General features: G+C 40.0%; 1 protein-coding gene across 1 annotated transcript in view; it reads left to right on the top strand.

Moving 5' to 3' along the window:
- LOC117962194 (adhesion G protein-coupled receptor L3-like) overlaps positions 1–23184 on the top strand; it is a 229202-nt gene that overhangs the window by 87076 nt on the left and 118942 nt on the right. The window contains exon 4 of the mRNA XM_034901333.1: positions 6457–6670. Within this exon, the coding sequence (XP_034757224.1) occupies positions 6457–6670 (214 nt within the window). The remainder of the gene's footprint in view (positions 1–6456; positions 6671–23184) is intronic.

The raw sequence follows: 23184 nt of genomic DNA, 5'->3' as shown, positions 1-23184 counted from the left end.
GCAGCATCGTCGGTCAATGTGTCAAAAGGCATCAAGTCGATTTGAGAAGTTTGTCACGATCGTTGCCGCGGTCAGCTCATCAATTTATCATTACATAGGCACTATCTATTGTTCAGCTGCATGTTTCAAAACATATTATATGTAGGATAATTCTTTGGGATTTTTCCCCCTTTAATGGATAGGACAGGTAGGTGAGAGAAGGAAGAGACACGCAGGAAATCATCACAGGTCGGATTCAAACCCTGGACCTCTGCGTTGAGGAAAAACCTTCATGTTGACGTGCGCCTGCTCTACCCGCTGATCCAAACCGGTCACAAAACATTTCCTTTTTAAAGCCATGAAACCTTTTCCAGATGTTGTTTGACCACCTGGGCCGTAAGTGATTGGTACCAATTCTGAGCCTCAAACGATGTTATATTGATACTGACCTCTTTAGAGCTCCTTTGGCAGAGTTCAGTTCCTGGATTATTCTGCATTCTGCATTTAAAAAAAAAAAAAAGAAAGCCTTTGAGATTTCACTTGCCTTAGGCCATATGTAAACGTAATTTACTTGGGAGGACAATTTGCCTCAACTGTTTCTCACTTCAAGATAAATAACCCCTCATGCATTATTGAAAATGCTATACTTTTTATACTGAGTTGCAATTCAAAGTAGTCTTGCAAATTACTTTTTTTTTTTTTTTTTTTTTCACCCCGCCCCAGAAAATGTCATTTGTTGCAAACTAGGAAGTGGGTGTGACAGGTTGCCATTGGTCTAATCAAATAACGCTATCCAGATTCATATGCTAATTAATCACTAGCTCTAGGGGCCAGACCCATCCAGCGGTTCTCGGTAGAAAAAGAGACATTTGATCAGTTGAATCAGCTCCCTCGCTGTCTCCTTCTCTCTCTCTTCCATCTATCTTCCATTAATTCAATGAAGTCAGACTTCATTTGAATGCAACGCCCCTCCGCACACACATTCAGTTTCAGTTTGTATTGTCGGCTGCAGACGCTGAGCCTCTTTTAAAAGTACCAAATATTACAGCCGCATATATTAATAGCCCCAAAAAAAAGATGTTCTCCCTACTGGGAACATATTCGGCACTTTGCCAGACTTTCCGGTTGCCAAATTGTAGCGAGCATTATTATTTATTGGGAAATTACCCACTGTGTCGGAGATTACACACTTCAGCTAAAGCCTGGGAATGATCTGAAACCATGTTACTGTTGTTGAGAACGGTCACGTGTCCCCCTCCTCTGTCAGTCTGAGTGGTCGGGACTCGTTCAGATGGGCTCACTGTAATAACATCTGGTGAGAGACCTTAACTCCTCGTCCCTGACACCATTTCTTGGGAGATAAAATGAAAATACCTTCTAATACCGTAGGGGTGGGAATCACGAGACGCCTCCCGACACCCGATCACGATACTTACGATATTCGGTACGATATTAATGCAATTTTAATATTCTGCAATAAATTGCGGTTTTTCATCCCTTACTTCCAACTTCTGATTTTTCCCTATTTTAAATGACGTCCCCAAAAGGAAAGCTTTGTTTGAACTAAAAAGAAACATTTCTCTGTTTGTTCATCTCACTTCACATCTATTGTTGCAAAATCAGAATCAGAATCAGAAATACTTTATTGATCCCCGAAGGGAAATAATTATTGCAGTTGCACAAATTGTATAAATATCAAGCAGAAATATAAATAAAGAAGTACAAGGATTGTGGATATGTATGGTATTTACATAGTTAAGGAGTTGGAATGGTGAACAGTAATAATAATAATAATAATGATGGTAGCAGCAGAGTATTGCACACATTTCCAGCCAGTGTTATTGCACTTTATAAAGTTTATAAAGGTATAAAGTTTGATGGCCACAGGCAGCAACGACTTCCTGTGGTGCATTTTGGGAGAGTGAGTCTTTCACTGAAAGTGCTCCTGTGTTTGAGCAGCAAGTCATGGAGTGAGTGGGAGACATTGTCCAAGATGACATGTAGTTTGGATAGCGTCCTCCTCTCTGACACCACCGACAGTCAAATGGGACAAACTGACCAACACACATGATATACACATAATAAAAGATCCATACTTGGTGCCTGTGTATCAATACAGTATTTCCACTGAAAAAATTGCGATACTATGCTGTATTGATTTTTTTCCTCCACCACTAGAAGTTAGTGGTACTAATGATGACTTTTACAGATCTCTGCTACTCTGCTACGTCTGCACCTCGATGGCCCGTGGTGTAGGAGAAGGTAATGTGTCAGTGACCCAAAATAAACTCTGCTTTTTAAGAGCACCATTTCTCCCTTCTTACTACCAAAACTCCAAAGCCTTTCTCCCCCTCAGAGAGATTTTTAAATGTTCTGCGGGGGAGCAACATTATCCAAATGACCATTTTTCTCTCTGACCTTTCTGTTGCCCTTTTCGGTGAGTAATTGATATTTTGAAATATTCATTTGTGAGTTATGTCATTTGCGAGCATTGTGAATAAATACACTGCTCTGGGGTGTGAAAGTGATGGAAGTATCCAGTGTGACCCTTACAGTTTGCTTTCCCCAAAGTACTACTTCTTTTTTTTTCTCCCCCATATTCCGCAGTGCACTTGTCAGTGGAATTATCCAGGGAGAATCTGCAGTGGAGAAAAAAGAGATACACTCTGCATATGAATGCTCTTCTAAAGTATAAGCTGGAATGGAGGGGACAAAAGATAAAGTGAAAAGAACATAGACCTAAGATAAGAGGGGGGACTTTGTTTAAGACCTTTTTGATTTTGTGTAGATGATGTGTACAGGTAGAGGGGGATACGTGCGAGTGGGGCAGGATGCTGGCTCTGGCACCCGAGGAATATGAGCCCTATCAATCACCGCCTCCGGGCACAAATGTAATTACCCTACAGTTGTTGACTAGGCGGGTAATCCGAGACACCACTAGCATTCATTTACTTGCCTGCATTAGGGGATTGCTGATGCCCATGTTAACGGTGTCAGTCTCGGTTTTTTTAATGCTTTTTTTTTTGGGAGGCTGGAATGAATTGCCTTACCAGGTTACAAGGCGTAGAAGAATTATTGATAGAGAGAAATAGCATAGATCAAATTAGTCAAGATTCATAGTAAAAGGTTGTATGATAGAAATGAATTTGCATAGCTTTTTCTGTTTTTTTCTACACTTTGGATGGCATTTCTGAAAATAGAACCCGCACATAATAGAAGATCATTAATCAAAGAAAGATTGTTATTTTTGTCATTCACAGTCAATTACTCTTTTGTCATTCATCTAAATGCACCTGCCTAAGTCAACCTGTGTTATCCTTTTTCTCTGCGTTTGACACTTTCAAAGAAGTTTGGTGTGATCCTGCCAATACTTCTCAGGGGCGGAATAAATCGTTCCATTAAGAGGAAGATAATTGATGGCTTTCATCACCAGAATGAAAACAATTATGCCAATTTGTGGTGTTTTTCAGTGCCAGTGCGCATTTTTGCTGTGTTGGGATCCGAATGATTTCTGACGCGATAATGAGGGCCTCATTTTGTTGTTTGCCCTCACCGTGTGTCTTTGTGTCTTCTCTCTCATGATTTGGGTTTATTTTTAGGGAAAGATTAGAAGTGGTACCTGGATGGCATTTGAAGAAGTGGGAATGGCAGTGATTGTATAGCCTAAAACAGTAAAATTGCAGACATAATAAATAATAAATAATAAAATAGGAGGGGGAAGTTGAGGAAATATCCTCTACGTGATTTTACTCCAGATAGGGTGAGTCATGTTGATAATGATGCACCTAAGATTTGTAATTACCATGGCTGTGTCTCATTCTGCATTACTTCTGTCAGTACACTGCTAATGTGCACTGACCACTTACTGCCGTAGTGCCCACTTTCAAGGGTTTTCATTGTCCCAAAATGATGGCATGGCTCAGCTCGCCACCTCTCAAAATCCGACAACAAGCTATTAAATTGACCTTTGTCAATAAAAAAACTGATTCAGCAACTGTATGGCCTATTTCTTGCTTAAAATGTTTTTAGAAACACATTTCGGTAAACTATTTTTGTAAAATTCGAGATTGTATTCCGACTGGCTGCCATTTTGAAATCCGGGGGAAGCCAGACCCACATGACGCGTTCGTCCAATCAGCTGCCGGTCAACGTCCCTGTTTCCTCCCCATTCCGTTTTGTAATCAAGATGGCGGAGGGTTAGTGCGCGTAGGGTCCATCGTTCCCCACTGAACCTTTTAACCAATTTTAGGGGGACATTTAAGTGCACTGCCTTTTTCCGTTATCTACACTTACTTCTTAAAACTAAGTGTTTCAAGTGTGCAAGTAGGAGGTTTGAGACACAGCCCATGACTGCCCAATCTAACTTGGGTAATATTTAAATGCCATCTGAGTCAAAACAATGCTGAAAAAACTTAAATGTGATAGCCGTTATCTCAGCTTCCAGAGGAAACAAGCGATTTTTACCATCACCTGAATAACAGCCATGTCATATATAAATGGACTGCATTTAAATAGTGTTTTTCTAGACATAACAACTACACAAATCACTTCACACACATACATGAAGCAGTCACATACATTCATACACTGGTGGCCGAGGGCGCCATACAAGGTGCCACCTGCTCTTCGGATAAACATTCACACACACATTCAGACCCTAAATGCAGCATCGGTAGCAATCGGTGTTCAGTGTCTTGCCTAAGGACACTTAGGGCATGCATCATCATTATATCATACATCATTATATAATTTAATGAATGCATAGCTGAGAAAAGAGTAACAATTTCACACTTTACCAACACACAAGCAGGCCGTGTCATACCATCAGATGGAACGAAATGATTGACGCCATCAATTTGCTTTGGAAATCTATTTGTAATATGTGCGACTAAATCATTTCAAGGTCCACTTACTACAGTAGTTGCTGTGTATTGGATAACAATTGGTCATTCCATTGAAGTGTGGTTGAAAGCTCAGAAAAAAAGCTAGTAAGTGGAGCTACAGCTGATAGTATTCTGTAACACTGAATTTAGAGAGAGAGGGAGAGGGGGAGAGAGACCTAGAGAATCATGACGTGAAGACATAGTTTTATTTATTGTTTACCAAGGTAAATGTGAAAATTCATCATGATATTGCCTTTTTTCACATGTGTGCCTTTTGTCAGGTTGTCTTCCCTGGTGAATAGGGCTGGGTATCCTTCAAAAAATATTCAATAATGATACCAGTACCGTAACTTGGATACTGGTTCCAAAACAATACTTTTTAAGATTTCAATGTTATATCTCCTAGAGTATGTGAGCCCGGTCTCTCTGCGTAACCTACAGTTTTGTCTGCGACGTGTAATGTTAGACAGCCAATCACAAACATTTAAGATCTCGGCAGAAGCGTGCCTTGTGCTTATTGGCTCACTGACGCTGATGAGATTCGCTCCTTAGGTATTGAAATTTGCCGTTGAATGACGAGGATTTTTTCAATTCTGAGTACTTTGGAGGCAATTTGGTCGGTGCCTGAAATGTTTTGAATTGACTGCACGTCATCTAGCATTGGCTCCTGCAGCTCAGGCGCTCGTCTGAAAGGATGTTTATAAAAAAAAAAAAATCTATAACTGTCACAGTGCTCCTACTCAGGCCAATGTTTACGTTTCTTGCTCATTTTTTATTCTCGCTGTAAACACAGAATTCCTCCAGACTGTTGTGCACATGATTCTGTGAGCCTCCACAGACGTGTGTGTGTGTGTGTGTGTGTGTGTGTGTGTGTGTGTCAAGGAGAAGGGAAGTGGCCCCTCTCGTCCTCCTGGCCATTTTGGCTCTGCAGAAAACTGCCAAATCAGCTTTGGCTTGAGGCAACGATCACCTTTTGACCCACTGCCTTCTCCCACTGTGTGTTTAAATGGAACGCATTGTATCACCTTAAAAAGACAAAGAATGAAACACCTTATGATTTATAGATTCTAGTCTGGACGAAAATTTACAGGAGACACACTCTGCTCTGGTTTCTTTGTGTCTGTGTTCCTGTCTGTCTCTAATTTCTCAGTCGAATACCCGTGTAATGAATGTTTTTTTTTCTCACGGCTAAATTCAAACACTGTGTCTGTATCCTTATGTTTGGTCTGTGTCAATCTCACATTCTCTCATTCCACAACTCCTGGCCTCTCAAGGGCCCCTGTGGTATTGCTCATCCTCCCACTCCAAACAACCAGTGTCCTGTCCGCCCACACTCACTAGACCGGGTGGACAACCTTGTCTCATGTATCTCAGTGTCAGACCTTTTGATTGTTAATCCTCCCCTCTGTTATCGTATTCTTTCTGTAGGAATATACATATATTTCTGTTTTTATTCTTGTCTCAGCCAAGCCTCACTCCAGGATGAAGTTGTTTTCACTCTTAGGTGCAAAAATCATATAACCAAAGTGGAAAAAGAAGGAATCTGAATAACTCATACTTGCATTTCGTTTTCTTTTTTTTTACCCCTCTGCAGCCTTCAGTCGAGCCCCCATCCCCATGGCGGTGGTGAGGAGGGAGCTGTCGTGCGAGAGCTATCCCATCGAGCTGCGCTGCCCGGGCACAGACGTCATCATGATTGAGAGCGCCAACTATGGCCGCACCGATGACAAGATCTGTGACGCAGACCCAGCACAGATGGAGAACACGCGGTGTTACCTGCCGGATGCATACAAGATCATGTCACAAAGGTAAGACACAAACGCATTCATTAGTTTGACAGATTTGTATGAATTTTGGTAAATGGTCTTAACCTGGCCAATGTTGAATTCAGGGGCGGAGGGCTTCAGTTGTACATAACCAACACTGTGTTCTTGTTGTATTCAAATGTTGATCGTCCATTGGCTAGAGCTACTGTATGGCTTGCCCACTTTGTAAGTAGCCCACCAACAATGTTAATGGAACATCTTCTTGCTTCCATAAATACATCCAAAAATGGTTAAGTCAAGGTATCCATTAGTCTTAAAGGTTTCACTTTTTTCCTTTTAAATTTAAAGCCAAAATAACTATTGTTTATTATGAAAAGTTGTTCAGTTTTGAGACAATCCTGCATGGATTTAGCAGTTCTTCTTTCTAGATCCGAGTCAAGTTTTTTTCCTTTTAATGAGAAGTGTGAGCGTATGTTTGGCCCGGTTCTCTAGACTACTTTTTGCAATTTTTGCTGAAGATAACAGGATTTAGGAAGTAAACAAATCATTTATCAATATTGTTAAACCAAAGACAACTCCCAAGTTCTTTAGGGAAGAAGCAGAGTCGTTTTATCTCTATTTGGTATCTGATAGAATCTGGACAGTATATCATAGTTATTTATGTCCTAGCACAAGTGATAAGGAGAATACAAAGTTCAGTTTGACTTTGATATACAGTGTATCTAGGATACCCTGCATGATTTAAAATAAATGTTCTCTGATTCTGTCAACCTTTTACAGTTAGGGTAAAGCTCTTCAATATTAAGTCATTTTAATGCTCTGTAGATTATGACGACAAATGACAATAATAAAAAGAAGCTGTTTATAGTCCTCATTCAGAACGATGGAGCATAAATATTTGCATGTATGAATATGTACACACACAAAGCCACACTTACAGTCTTTAAACATAATTGGCTCAATCTTTAGTTAATGACAGATTCTGCAATTCACTCCTGAGTTTGGCTAAAATGGATGTGAATGCGGCTTTCCTGGAGACTTGTTCATGAAACAACTTGGGCAATAAATATGAGGACTGGCCCTTTAGCAAAAACCTGAAAACACGGAGCCATGCATATACAGTAAAGTCACATGTGTTTAAATGAATAGAACAACCGTCCTCTGGCAAGGTGTGTTGTGTGGCAACATAGCCCTGTTAATGATTAATTGGCTCAAATATTCCAATAAACCTTACCTACCTGGCGTCTAATCTATATCAGTCATACATTTTCTTTGACGCAAATCAATGTCCATTTGAAAAGATATGAGTATGTTATTTGGCAAAATAAAAAAGATGCGCTCGATGAGCTTTGCTGCCACATGTGAGACTAGTTGTCAGATTTGTGATGCGGTTGTGAACAAACCAGGACCTGGAGACCTATTTGTCAGGTCGGACAGAGTGTAGTCTCACCCCGCTTTTTTTTTTTTTTTTTTGCAGTATAATAGATTGGTGACATTAAGGTAATATATACACAAGATTCAGGGTTTTAACCAAGTGGCCTGGATTCAAGAGAATCTATAGAGCTCCAGACAGGTTTGGAGTGAACATACGTATGGTCCATCTTAGCTATTTGTTGACTTATTGCAGCACTTAGAAAGGATGGACTTTATCTAAATTGCTGGTCCGTGTTAACGTTTGTCTACCTCTTTTTATTTCCGAAGCTTTAGTTTCACATTGGACGGACCCTTATGAGAATACTAATGGACCTTTTGGGCTTTTTCTTTTAACATTTGCTCTTAGCTTTTTTAGTTTGGTTCCATACATAAAGTTCAGATAAGCCGCTGTGTGAAAAGCAGCTGATAGTAAAAAGTGGTAGTTTGAAACTTATTGTCAGATAATTGATGCACCCCCGGTGGCTCCCTTGTTCTCCAGCCGCCCACTCAGACTAAAAATCCCTGCAGGGATGAATCAATGGGTCCTGCTACTGTCAACAACACAAAACTAACATAAAGTACCAGGGAAAAGCAAGTCTTTTTAGCATCTTGTTGCTACCAGGGGCGTTTCAAAGATGCTAAAAGGTAAATACAACCCACAATTCAGAGCCAGAGCACTTTGTCTTGGAAGAGGAAGTTGCAAAGTGGATAAAAGGTGTGGGTGGTATGAATTGAGAAAGGGTGGTGAAGGGAGGGGGCCGAAGCAGGGATGGGGTGAGAGGATTCAATGATATTTGTGGCTGTAGCAACGCAGCTACACATTAGCATGCGGAGGTTAGCACAACAAGCGAACGCCACCCCCGACTATTTCATTGTAGAGCTGTCAGAGCCGTTGCTAGGCACCCGCGCCTGAGCTCATTAGGGTTAAAAAGAAAACGAGAGTGAAACAGAAACAACCAATCTGAACAGAGAAAGTCTTCCACAACTTGTGGTTGGGCTGAGGTTGCAGCCAGGGCCCAAAGATTTGACTTCAAATGCATTCTGGATGATTTCAGCAAGGACCATGTGATGAATGAAAGAATGTACTTCAAAACAATGTCTCATTTTGATGTCTTAGGTTAATTACAGTGTTTATTTCTCTTTAAAAACTACATTTGATGTGCCTTGATCCGATTTGTAACCTATAAGCACATGATTTTGTAAATCTTAAATGTATTAGCACAGATACTTATTCCTGCAGTAGCTTGTCTTCTTTATAATCTCCAATGAGTAGACATCAGCAAAGATGCAAGGGCACTCTATCATTAATATTTTAGCTTGAGTGTCCTCTCCCGTCTCACTCTTTCCTGTCTCCTCCCCCCCCCCCCCTCTATTGATCATGCAGTATGTGTACATGCACACTATAACCCAATCACTGGAAACAACCCAAACAGTGGAACAGTGTGATTAAAGCATTTACATGGTTTGCAGTAACCCAATGAGTTGTTTGATTACTGGGCTAATGTCTTAAATTATGTGTTGTGCACTACTACAGAATACAGAAAGAAGACAGAAAATGGATGGATTTATTAATGTTTGTTTTTGTGGTGGTGAATTAGCATTAATACTGTTAACTGTTTGTATATAGACCCTATAGCCTGATCGCATACAGGACTTTTAAGGCAGATTCAAACATTGTTATTTAAAAGCAGCAGGAAAAAAATATTCACAAATGTCACCTGATAGCTATTATTGTCATATAATCACATATCATAAAGATACAGTTTTGATACGGCTCCCTTAAATAGTTTTTTGTAGCAGCTACAGTTTATACACTGAAAAAGACGGTTTAAAGTTAGAAAAGAAAGTTGTCAATGCAATCTGGTGGACAAATTATGTGATGCCAACAATGTGTTATTATAGGCAGACATTTATACATACAAATATTATATATAAAAATTATTTATCTTATGTTGACCAATATTCTCAGCTCAGTAGATTTACCAGCCAGGCTCTAACCAACACAGTGCTTTGCATCGGATTTACTGTGACGTCTCTGAGTGTTCAAAATCCAAACGTCCTCTGTAATAGTTTCATAAAGACACACACTGTGGAAAGTTCAGGTAGGCAGAGTGATGCAATCTGCAAGGCATGTTGTAATATATAAAACACTCTTAATATGAATGGGACTCAAGTTGTGCTGCTCAGGGGGTTGACCTTCTCACGGCAAGGTGGTGACAATGTGATATTCTAATGATTTGTTTTAAATGAAGCTAAGTCTACCCCGTCTATAAATGATCTCCCACTCTAAGACAATTACAGGCTGTGTCCCATTTTAATACTACACACTATTTCCAAGCAGGTTTGTGAGTATGTGGTGTCTTTACACAGTTTTTTTTTTATTGTCCCTCACTACAATTCACTAAGGAAATGGTGGTGTTACTCATAGCTTTCACACAAACACATAGATACATTGCTGATTGTGGTGAAACCAGCTCCTGGGGAGATCTTAGAAAACAAGTGTTAAAGTGTTCATATTATGCTTTTGGGCTTTTTCCCTTTCTTTTGTTGTGTTATATATGTTTTTGTGCATGTAATAGTTTTACAATGTGATAAAAGCAGAAAGTCCACCCCAGAAGTACTTACCATCTTCCAGAGAAAACACTGTTCACCAACTGCTCCAAACAGCTCTGTTGTAGTTCAGCCTTTACTTCAGAGATGAATGTCACACGTTATAATGCTCGCCTAGCTGCTAGCATGGCACGCCCTCATACTCTGCTTCTGACTGGCTAGTAGTCCTCACCTAGGTACTGTCAGGGCACGCCCTCATACTCTGCTTCTGACTGGCTAGTAGTCCTAACCTACAGTAGGTACTGACAGGGCACGCCTTCATACTTTGCTTCTGACTGGCTAGCAGTCCTTACCTAGGTACTCTACATGTGCGACTCCCAACAAAGATGGAAACGAATTGAGATGTCTCACTCTGTTGCTAAAACAGAGAGTTCAATTGGCAGATTAAATTAATTTTAAAATTAATTTCCTGTAGGTAGAAAATTGTAAAGCATGTTGATTTATTCTACTTAAGGTATTCTACCTGCTATTATTGTATACTAAATACTGTATACATTAAATATGTAGTATAAAAATGGGACACAGCAGAGACAGTAAAGGATTTGTGACTAATCTAATCATGTTTAATTTAACAAACAGGTTAAAGTGTAATAATCTGAGCATTACCTTAAAATCAAATTAGCATGCTTCTGAATGCACTGATAGTATTTTTCCTCTTGTGGGACTCTTCCCCCTTTTTTCCCCTCGCCTGTGTACCACCTGCCTCTCCTGCTGGCACCAGTTAAGTCGTGGAGACTGGCGAGCATGGTAGTTAGCATTCACATCCCGTCTGAAGATGAGCCACGCTGCTGCCGGCTTATTCTGTGTGCCAGACTCGCATCCATCACCGGCAAATGCCCAGCCATGTCACCGCCTCTCGCGAACTGTCAATATACATTTAGGCAGCTCAATCCCCCTGCTCCCCCAGCCTCCAAGAGTGCTCCTTTGAAATTCAGCTTTCAAACCCAAGCACTACTTTTTTTCCAGTTTAGCCCACTCATTAAGGTGTATACTGGGCCACTTCAGCAAGGTGTTTGCTTCCATTACAGTCTTTTAAGCGAAAGCTAATAGCAGCCTCTATCTGAGTGATAGCACACCACTGAGCTTGTGAGTGCTGTAATGCATCCCAAAATGAAGGTTGTCTCGCACCATGCTGTGACAGGACAAAATGAATGGCTCTCTTTCATTAGCCGTTCCTCCCTTTGTGCTGTGAGCATCATGGCTGTGCAGAATCCATAGCCTCTGGATAAACACATCACCTATAGGTGGTGCCGTGTTGCAAGCTAGATGGAGGCTAATGATGCTGTAATTGAAACATGCTATCAAGGATTAATTCAGCACAATTTGAGTCCATTTGCATTGTGTGTACACACACACTGCAGCCTGTGGTTTTTGCAATCATTGCTATTCTCTTGTGGGCTATTTTTGAAGCTTATTGTTTCGGAGCTGAGGCGTCTGTTGATTCCGTCTCGCTCCAAAGCACGTGCAGATCTAGTGCCATTTCCCACTGTGTGAAATCACTGGAGAGGCCGGGCACTTGTGCTATCAAACAGCACTGACCCTTTTCTCATCAGAGTCCCAGTGTCTTCTCTCCTCCCTCTTTTTCTGTTCCCCTTTTCCTTTCCCCAAGGCTGTGTGGCCTTCACGGCCAGTAATTACAGGCTATATCAAAGCTATATATCACCTTATATCTCAGTAGACCTCAGCAGGCACCTTAAGGGACAGCTGATAGTATTGTGGCAGGCCTGTGCATAACCTCTGAAGGAGAAAGGCAGGTCAGGAAGGTGCAAACCCACTAAACAGACACGCACACACACACACACACACACTCACACACACACACTCCCTCTTTTGTCCAGACTCTACTTTTTGTCTTTTGTATCACTTTCATTTCTTTTCTCCTCAGCTCTCTGGGATTCTTTTCAATGCTTTGTCATCATACTTGTTATTTTAAGGAACAAAGAAGAACAATACTTTTTTTTTTTTCTACTAGCATTTTGTGTTTTTGCACATGACACTAATGATGAAGGTTAATAGACACCACAGCTGGATGAGGCTCATGAGGACGATAAAACTAAATGAGCGCAACCTGTGATTTGAACCTGCTGGCCTTGTGACAGTTGACATTTGACAGCCTTCCTGTTAATGATGTTTATGTGGAAAATATATGCTTCCGGGCCATTATTTACTTCAGCACACTTGGGCTGAAAGGCACAAGACAAATGACTCCTCTCCCGTTGGATGAAAACATGTGCTGACAGAAGGACAAGAATGATTGAGGAACAAGAAGGGGAAAGCAGATGGGAGGATCTTTTCTCCTTTGGCGGTGATCTTTCCTATATGTACCAGTTCTCATTATCCTTGGCTTCTGACCTTATTTCAGACTTGAAGGATTTGATGAGATATTAGTTTAAGCAGGAGAGTAGGATTAACTCAAGAATCCCCTTCGGCTTTTTTTTGTGTGTGCCCATCTTCATTTAAATCCTCTCATCTCAAGCAGCATGTTGTGGGTGTAGGTTTTCTGGGAAGAAAATCTAAATTCTGAGGTCCATGCATTGCCCAGTGGCCAAAAATACTAAGGCAAGAAAATCAAGGTTAAGTTAAAATAAATACTGACCCTTAGTAGAATATGTAATGTACAATTGCTATTAACTAAAAAATGTATACTGTTTATGATGAGAAATTAAAAAAAAAAAACATTCCTGAAGCAACCAAAGAAAAAATACTCAATCCAGCTGAAATGTATACAAAACACAAACATGACAGTTCCAAAGAGCTTAAAAACACAAGCTCATGCCTACCTGTCCTCGCCTGCCCTGAGCTCTGAGGGGGGTTAGGCACATATGAGAGTGTGACCATCTGCTTCATATTCTCCCACACATCCCTTCTTTTGGTTTGGTTTTCATTATTTGATCATAGTATACAGACAAGATACAATAGTGTTGTATCAAAAGTGGAATAATTGCTTTGTAATATGTCAGCATAAAAAGCATCCTGGCTGTGTGCATGTACTCAGATGAGTGTGTTATTTATCATTAAAGGCAACATAGATAGCATCATTTGAGTAATGGAGGTGCACTTGTCGCAAGGAGTACGGCTCAGCCTGTGCAAACAGTTTTATTGGTTGGGGAGAATAAGCCTAATGATGTCATCGGGGTTATTTTTCATCGCTTTTTAACATAACACCAGCCTGCATTAAAAACTGGAGATGTGGGGTTCAAAAGAAGTGGGCATAAAGGAAGCAGTGGGGATCTAGCGAAAGGTGCTATGAAGTTGCAAGATGGGTAGGATATTATGTCCTTGGAGCTTGACCCAAATAAAAGTCAGGATGTCTAATCCTCTGGTGGTTCAAATGAGACCAACAGGCTTATGGAAGTGCAATGCTAAATTGCTGAACTTCCCCTAGTCTTCTTCTTTTTTTCTTTTTTTTTTTGCAGCATTAATGTCTTTGTCTTTGACTAATGTGTTGTCTTTTGTTTCATTATTCATTAACGAAAGTGGAAACACATTCATATTCATAGAGTAGCCTTACATACTTAATATAGTCTTAATATAAGCAAATAGACAGCTGCCATTGACATTAAGACAGAGCTTATCATGCTGAGCAGATGTGAGCGTAATACCATCATTGCTCATGCATGACCCCCAAAGCTCTAACAGAAGTGGCCTTCCTTGTTTAAAAGTCAAGGTTTGCATAAACATTTAACTCTCCAAACAATGGGATGTCAAATGAATTAATGCATGACTTTAGTGCAAATATCACGCAGGTGCAGCTTTAAATTAAAGGTTCTATTAGGCAGACTGTAATAAAAGGGGCTCTGTAGTACTAAATCATATGGAGTGATCCACTACCACTTCTACTTTAATTTCTACTGGGCATCCCAAAACTATAACACAAAATATATATTATTGTGCACAGTTAGCACGCGAACAGCGTGTTAGATTGTTCTGAGTGCACATGTTGCATCAGTCACCCCGCAGAGTTTCAACGAGCTCCTGATTACAAGCTTTTTCTACCATCCTTTGTTTATTCATGCAGGAATCATTAGTTTGTCGTGCTTACTCTTCATTGGAGGCTGTTTTGCCATGATACAATTATGTGTTGAGCACCTGACAATTACAGAACAAAAAGATGACCAATGCGCGCAACGGGGGACAATCGCCTGTTGTAATAGGATGAGCAAATAGAGAATGGTGGGTGGTTCTCCACTCAGCATTAATATGCAAAAGGGTATTAATAAAAGCTCTGGCAGAGAAAGACGATAAAACTCCCTTTCCCTATGAAGCAAACACGATGAGGAATAAACACATTTGGAAGTTGATGATTACTGTAGGAATTTAAACAACCTCTCCATCTCTGCCTGTTCGCCTCGTGCCCTTGCATATTCCTTTTTGTAAAGACTTTTTAAATGAAAGCGTTTAATTTCTTCCTCATTCTTTTCTTTTCCTGCTTTGGATGACATCACCTGACATTCATTATCCTGTTTCATTTTTCAGCCCCTTCCAGCCTCCAACCCTACTTCAATCCTCTTTGATAAGACTCTGCCGCATTCAATTTTGGCCAATTAGTAGCTGCAAATTTCAAGCCTGCAGCCCATTCAGTCATTTTGGGTCTCCAGACGTGGACATACAAGACTATGTGGTGATTAGACGGGAAAGGAAGCCCGGCTTGGCAAATGGGATTTGGATCTCTCAGGAGATAGAGATAAAAGAGGAGCGGATTGACTCTAACCAAGCCAGTGGTTTGAATCGACCATAACGGTGTCCATTTTTGGATTCTTGAACACAATTCCCCGTAGACTTTGTTATGTCTCTGCAAGTTAAGCGCTTTGCTGAAGAATCCAGAAGTTTGGAAGTTTTCAAAAACATTTGTAGTTTGGCCAGCCTTTATATAACCCTCAGGAAGACTCAGCTTAGTCATAAGGCCTGCTGGTGTCAGATTAATAGCCGTCATAGTGGTGGCTCACTAAACATGGCATTTTATATTGTGTTAAAAAAAAAATGGAAGTAGGAGGCCTCAGTCCATTTGGCAGCTAGGGGAGTGAGTTTCACTTGGATGAGTGCAAACAGTAAAGAAAGGGCTAATTCAGACAGGAGCAGGTGGTTAGTCAGAGTGCAGGGAGTCGACTTGGCTTTTTCCTTCCCTCTATCTGATATTTGCCCTTCTCTTCACGCCATAGTCTCTCATCCTTGTTCTTCTAGTTTTCTTCTACTTCTTTTTTTTTATTGTCAGGTGGGAGCAGGCAGCATCCAAATTTGATGTCTCTTGCTTCTGCCCTGAAGCGGGGAATCCATTTTTTTCCCCAGCAACATAGAGGGAGCATGCAACTTTAACAGACCTTTAATAACTTTCCTGGCTATTCATCATCTCCCCCTAAAGATAAAAACAACATCCTTTCATGCTGATTCATGGATCAGTGTCCTCCTCCGATCCCCTGTGTCTACCACTTTGCCATAAAAAAGCCTTTTTCTTCTGATGATTGTCCTTCAGATTATCATCTAAAAGTGTAACCTAATTTGAGTACATTTTTATGTTGAATCATGCCAGGTGTACACTATTTATTGGAAGAATTTTCCTTTTACCACTACTTTCTACTCCATCCATTGGTATTTTAGCACCCTGGGTATTGTCTAAATACTGAGGTATTATTTAGGCGGAACAATGGAATATTGCTGAATCTTTTTAATAGACTCTTAAATTAGACATTCCCAAATGATTAGTAACATTTAGATAAACATCAACAACACATTGTATTTTGTTATCAATTTCTTTATATTTCAGGTGAGATTACACATTGATGGATCGCTAATAAAGCATGTTCACAAATGTACAGTACATGCATAAAACTAGTGATAAACTACACGAGAAAACAAAACATAACAGAATATATTAAAAACCATAAAATTAACATATTTTTAAATTTGAAAGTGAGTCCCAGTACTTCCTAAGCAACGCATTCAAAGTAAAAATACTCAACAAATGAAAAAGTTCCATCGCTAAAGGATCTCGGGCCTGTTTGTTCCCACTTGTCTTCACCCTATATATACATCCCAAAACCCTGTTGTTGCCATGGGCAACAGCTGTGTGAGTCATCATCTTCCCTTTAACTTTGCTGGCAGAAATAGCATTGTATTTATAATTGCTGAAATGGATTTTGAATGGCTGAAAAATGTTTTACAGCAGAATTATGATTGTAATAGTTTTGATTCAATTTGATAGGGGTGAGCAGGCAATTTATCTTCCTAAAAAAAAAAAAAAAAGGTCCACAACTCTCTCTGGATAGTCGTGTAAACAGGATTATTGTAGGGAATTGTCTGTTTATGCAATCATATAAAGAGCTTAAACAAACTGCTTCCGTCTGTTGGCAGCAGCAGCGCTGTCGTTGCATATAAAAGTATGCATATCTAATTGAACCAACCTTATTAGTCAATTGAGTGAAACAAAGGCAAATAATTCATTTTAACAGCATGATTAAGCACCACCACCCACCTACCCCCGCCCCAGTAGCTCACTCTACTGACAGTGTTATGATCAAAACAACGTCTACCTTTAGATGCACTCTTGCTGAAAGTGATTTAGTGATGGTCGCCATCATTACTTTCATGATTATTTCTTTTCTAGTGTCCGTGCGGCAAGAAAGATGCAAACTCTCGGACCAATTTTTCAGTGTTGCATCAATGGTTGAACATGGTTTGGGTCAATGGGAGCCATTGGCTTCAGCTATGAGACCGTCGTCCCAATCAGTGGAGCCAAAGCTGGACACTCCCGGACTTTGGTGAACTGATATTTCTCATATGTAATTTTACTTTCACCCTTGTGTTGTCTTCCCGTCGACCGTGCAACTTTTTGTTTTTCTGGGTCAAAATTCAAACCTTTTTTCCAGCGTTTTGGTCATCTTTTTCAAAACCTTTGTTGCTTAACCCCCTGATGTTTTTGTCAATTTTTTTCTGCTCCTTTTGACATTTTTGTGGGGTTTTTCACACACATTTCTAAAGCTTTTTTAGACATTTTAGTCAAATTTTTTTTTGAATGCTATAAAATTGAACAAAACATCAACATTTTAAGAAAGCAGTGGGCTGATCATTTATTTTACTTGTGAAGAGTGTTATGTGGAACAATCCGTGTGATTTTTCTTAAAATATGGTTGAAAGACAATTTTCTTATACAGATTTCTTTTTTTTTTGAATGGGTCAAGTTTGACCCGAGGACAAACTCCCCTACCGATAATGGGACCAGGGACCCATGTAGTGTGTGAATCTCCAGTATGATAATTCACTTAGATTTAATTGTCATGTTGTCTTCGGTCAAATTTGACCCGTTTTCAAAGTTTCCGTAGCAGCAATTTGGATTTCTTTCAACCGAACTGATTGTTCCATGAAACGCTCTGAAAGTCAAATTAAGGATCAGTTCACTAGTATCATTGACTTTTGGGTGTTTTTGTTAAATTGTATAGCATTTCTATGATTAAACTTTGACAGTCTGTGATCATCCATCAACATCCTCCACTCTTAAATATTAGTCAAAATGATTCACACTTTCTTCGTTTTTTAACTCAAACGTTAGATTTAATTTCATAAGCTACCAGTATAAAAGGTTTAGTGACCAAAAATTCCAAAAAATAGTGGTAATAAGTTGTTAGTGCACACCGGTGGAAGAAAAAGCACATAAAATGTCGAACAATGCTACAAAAAAAACCTTTTTAACAGAAAGAAAGAAAAAAAAGCAGCAAAATAAGTGACAAAAACCATTTCAAAAAAAGTATTCATATTCAATTTTGAACCAGAAGGACAACACAAGGGTTAAGGGTGCCCTAACTTTCAGCCCTACTGTACTACCGATGTTGGGACCTGGAATCATTTCTAAGAGTCCAACTCCTTGGTCCCACAATAACAGGACACGGTTCTAGTTTTTAGTTTTCCCTTGCTTTAGTACAACTCTGGATTCCCAACATGTGTCATGCATATTTAAAATGGCTGATTGCTGTTTCTGTCTGTTATTGTGTCAATGTAAAGAGTGATGTTTGTCAACTGGCTTGGTTGATGTTGCACATTGCTTGAAAATGACTCAACTTTGAGACTTTAGGCTGCAATGAGGTACTCCGGTCCAACTGAAACCATAGATGGCTCAAAGCGCTTTGCTGGGAAAGCCTCTAGTGGTTGCTCAGCCCAGCATCGCAAGAAACTTTCTACCTCTCTTAATCCTGCTATCATCCCCTCTCTCTGTCTTTCTCTCTTTCCTCTCAATTACTGATTGACTACGAATCCCTTTTGCTCTCCTTGGTACTCTTCTTCAAATGGCTCCGTTTCTTTTAAATCACTTTAATGTTTCTCTTTTTCTTTGTGGCTTTGTCACAGCACCCTTTTTCTAATGAGCTTATGCCAGGCATGAATGAGTCGCCACAATCCATGGTGTCTGGGTGCTGTACCTGCGAGGGCAGTGACAGTGGGATCTACATTCTCGCCACATGCCCTCTAACCTTGGCAAGCCGAAATCACAAGAGCGAGAAAAGGAGCTGTTTCACCTTGTTTCCTTCGGGACTCTTTTATGGCTGCACGCGTTAAGCACCTCACAAAGGACCTGTTTTAGTAGCCTGGTCTCATTCACCAACAGTCACTACTACCATCTACTTCCCCCCATTCCGATTTGGCAAGACAATCGAACTAGAATTGTGATCTTAAAGGGGCACTTACAATTTTGGAATCCTATTTCCTCTTTATCTAATTAGATCTCAAAGTAGATTGTGTCTTGAGTCTTGGTAGATTTTTTTATTGTTTGAACATGAAAGCTTGGAACTTTAAATCCTAATCAATTAAAATAGTGGTATTATCCCTCTGTTTAATCTCTGGCTGCTGGATCCACCTGCATGGTTAATACGAAATGAAAAGCTAAAACATAATGTGTCAATCTTTAAGATGAAAAACTGATGACCGCCCATAATCAATTTTTCATAACCCAGTTGTATAATTCACTTTGATCTAGCACAAGCAGCTGAATATGCATAGTTTGTACCACTTGAACTCTACATATCCAGTATCCATATGGAAATACTCAGCAGTAGGCTTGCATCTTGAGGGATTCTTTTAGTTGGCATGACTTCCAGGGGGTTTAGAATTCATGAAAGTATATGAAATTTAGCATCCCTTGTCCCATTAAGTGAGTAACATGGTTTACATTTTTCTAAAAACACCATCAGGTTAATTGGCCATTTATCACCAACGACATTCTCACTTGATGGCGCTTGGAGATATTTTGACCGGCCTCTTTCTAAAGTTAACCTTTGTCACTGTTGTACAGTAGAAGCACTGTGTCTGAGTGTCTGTACTCACCGCATTGAAAACACCTACTACCCAAATTGTTTTCAAATCTGCAGAAAGTAGAAAGCTAAAGCAAAATGCACAGGCATATACATCCGCGGAACAGCCAATAGGAACGCCCCCTCTTTCTGAACGGACCTATGATTGGCCCAAATCTTGCTTCACAGGCTAGATTTTCTAAAGCCTGAAAACAGAGTCAAGTGGAGGCACAGAAGTCTACTTTTCTCCCAGACCACTTGAATTAAAAATATACTCAAAGATAGTTATGGACGGCACAGCTTTTGGGTCAAGTCAGTTCTCAAGGTCTTGGTATTTTTCTTTCAATGTGGTAATAATGTTTTCTTACAAAACTGAGACCCATCTGTGGCCTAAGAATTAATATTTGAGGGATATTTCTGTGCACGGCCCGTCTGACACTGTCTTATTTAGTTTTTATTGTTTATTGAATTTGCACAGTTCAAATGCCTTCAGGGAGCTAAGTCTCAAATAAATCAGCCACACCGAAGTCTCTCTCAAGACTAAGTGTCAACTACGCTGAAATAAAATCTCTGCTTAATTGTTTTGATTTAATTTTAATTTTTGAAAATGTAAGAATATGTTGTATACACAGCATCAGAAACGATTTTTTCATTAAGCCAGCATTTCTCATACTTGTCGTTTTTATGCTGCAAAATTCTCCCGCACTGTAGTTTTTTTTAGATGTGCTATCTGAAATCTACAATATATTTCAAGCTTTTGACAAAACAATCTCACCTCAAGGTCTATTTAGTACAGTAGGTTTCTGAAGCATTTGATTTGAATTGATTTGAAAATTCTCACACAAACCCATCTGTAAATCAGGTGACCCCATTTTCTAGTGTCCACAACCCCCCTTCACTCCCTCACATTCATTGGCACACACGCTTCTGTTGAGGGTTTTGTCTGTGTTTAGAATTTCTCCTTCTGGCCCCGCACTTGCTTGTGAAAGCTAATTATGCCGGCCAATCTTCTGACCGGGGAGCATGTCAATATTACACAGTGGGGGAGCTCTCACTCAACCCGCCCTGCATTCTTATTCATTTGCTTTAATTCCATTTATGCCCTCTTCAGCCACTGGACCGAGGTTGTTCCTGACTATTGTGTGATTTTAAGGAAAGTGCTTGTAGTTGCCACAGAGCAATGCTGCAACATAAAGGAGAGTAGCTTGTAGCCCTGCCCACTCAACATTTGCTTAGAACACGTTCAAAAGGGCTGCGTATAAAGCTGGAGAGGGACTTTTGTGGGTGCCGACATGGACCTAAATGTACATGGTCATTGAAGTGGGGGCTGCAGAGGGTGGGAGCTGAATGGCTGTAGTGGAGGTTGTGAGGCTCCTTTACAGTATGTGGTGTGATGCAAAGCTCTGGATGTTATGAAATCTGTGTCATTGGAGCAAAGAGGTAGAAGAAAACACAGAGAAAGTTTGGAAGGGAGAGAGAGAGACAGAGACTGTTTTTATAGTTAGAGAATGATGGTTTATCTCAGACACTATTGCATCCTTTTGTTCCTTTTTGCCTCCTGGAACTGTCAACACATAATCGGGTTTCTCATGTCACCTTGAAAAGTTGATGGAATTAGCGCCCACTGTTCCCTGATACTGTTGTTTACAATGCTGTTTACTTGCAACATGGACATCTGTCCGTGTTTGATTAGTTGCAAGATCAGAATTTGAATTTGCCGACGGGTTCTTATGTCTCAGTGTAATGTTTGGTATTTGTATAATAAGAAATATTTGATCACAGAAAAATAATTAGAATTTGCCTTTCCATGGATCGGTTTGACAACACAGAAAACAAAGCCGTCCCATGGGTCACTGTTGTTGGTCTTGGTCTATGTATTTAGTACCCATATTCTGCTCATTTTCAGGTTCCTAATTGTAATTTGAGGTTGTACCAGAATCGCTTTACATGCTTTCATTTTCAAAAAACACCATAATTTTGTTGTACTGCACATTGCTGCAGCTTTTCTTTTCACCATGTGCGTTGAGCGCTCTATTTTAGCTACAGAGTGAGCCATCACACTTTTATCCCATCTTTGTTGGATGTCGCACCTAGCTAGAAGCTAGCGTTGGATGGCTAGAATGGCTAGCGGTTAGCCACCTAGTTCTCAATGGCAAAACACTGTTACAACCCACACGGGTTTACCTTAATCTACAAAAGAAACTGTATGGAACTACTTACATGTCCCTCGTCCAAAGATATTCCACGCAAAGTTTGAGTGTGCCATTGTACTGACTGAAGTCGGAGAAACAGCTAACTGTTGTGATAATAGCTAATCTGGTTAGCACACACCAAATGTTTCGGCCGATGAAGTAGATACCCCTGCCGATTCTGACAAGCTCACCTAGAGACTTTGTATGCGCGTGGGAGCACCCAAGACACAAAATAACACCCCAAATCCCAGAAAAGGGGATTTTTTTCATTATATGTGCACTTCAAGAAGGTACCTCAAATGTTTCCTTCGCTGTTACATCTGAGGCCTTTCTCATGATGCAAGTCCACATGAAAGAGGTGAGGATTGTGCAAAAAGCATAACAGCAGTATATTTAATAAAATATAAGATGGAAGTGTTGGTTAGAATACAGTTTAAAAAGAAAGGTAGAAAACAATACAATATTTAAATAAAAATGGCATGAATAATTGAGTAGCGATGCACTCTTCTTATGAAGCAAGTTTAGCATTTGTATAATAGTAAAGACTCCATCATCTGTTTTACTTACTACATAGACGTCACTCAGAGCTCTTTTTTACATCGATGTTAAAGCAATATTTCTTTTGGAATGCCTGATAAATGGTTGTGCCAATTTAACCACAAGCCTGGGCAAAAACATTCGCTTGGAGGTTTGGTGTGCGGCATTAAAAACCATGGCAACATAGCTCGGTTTGAACTTAAGATGTCTTTGTGAGAAACAGTGAGGGTTAAGCCCAAAGTTAGCTTGCCTATCCACTAATCCTGCTTTGTGAGACAGGCCTCAGGTCATAATAAACTGAAATGATGGAATTAGGTGAGGATAACACATGTTCTGTTCTGTACAACAGCACAACAAAGTGCGCTCCAAAAAACTGTCATTTTCTTAAAAAGTGATTTGCAAGAAATCCTCTGCTACAAACAGACATTGACACCAAATACATACCAGAGTTGGGAAACAAGCCGAGCAGAAACAAACAGACAGGATGACACACTCTTGACTTTGTTTTGCACCAGAATGTGACTCTCTCCCC

Source organism: Etheostoma cragini, chromosome 19, assembly GCF_013103735.1.
Source record: "Etheostoma cragini isolate CJK2018 chromosome 19, CSU_Ecrag_1.0, whole genome shotgun sequence".
NCBI classification, from domain to species: Eukaryota; Metazoa; Chordata; class Actinopteri; order Perciformes; family Percidae; genus Etheostoma; species Etheostoma cragini.
This window is presented reverse-complemented; position numbering and strand designations above follow the sequence as displayed.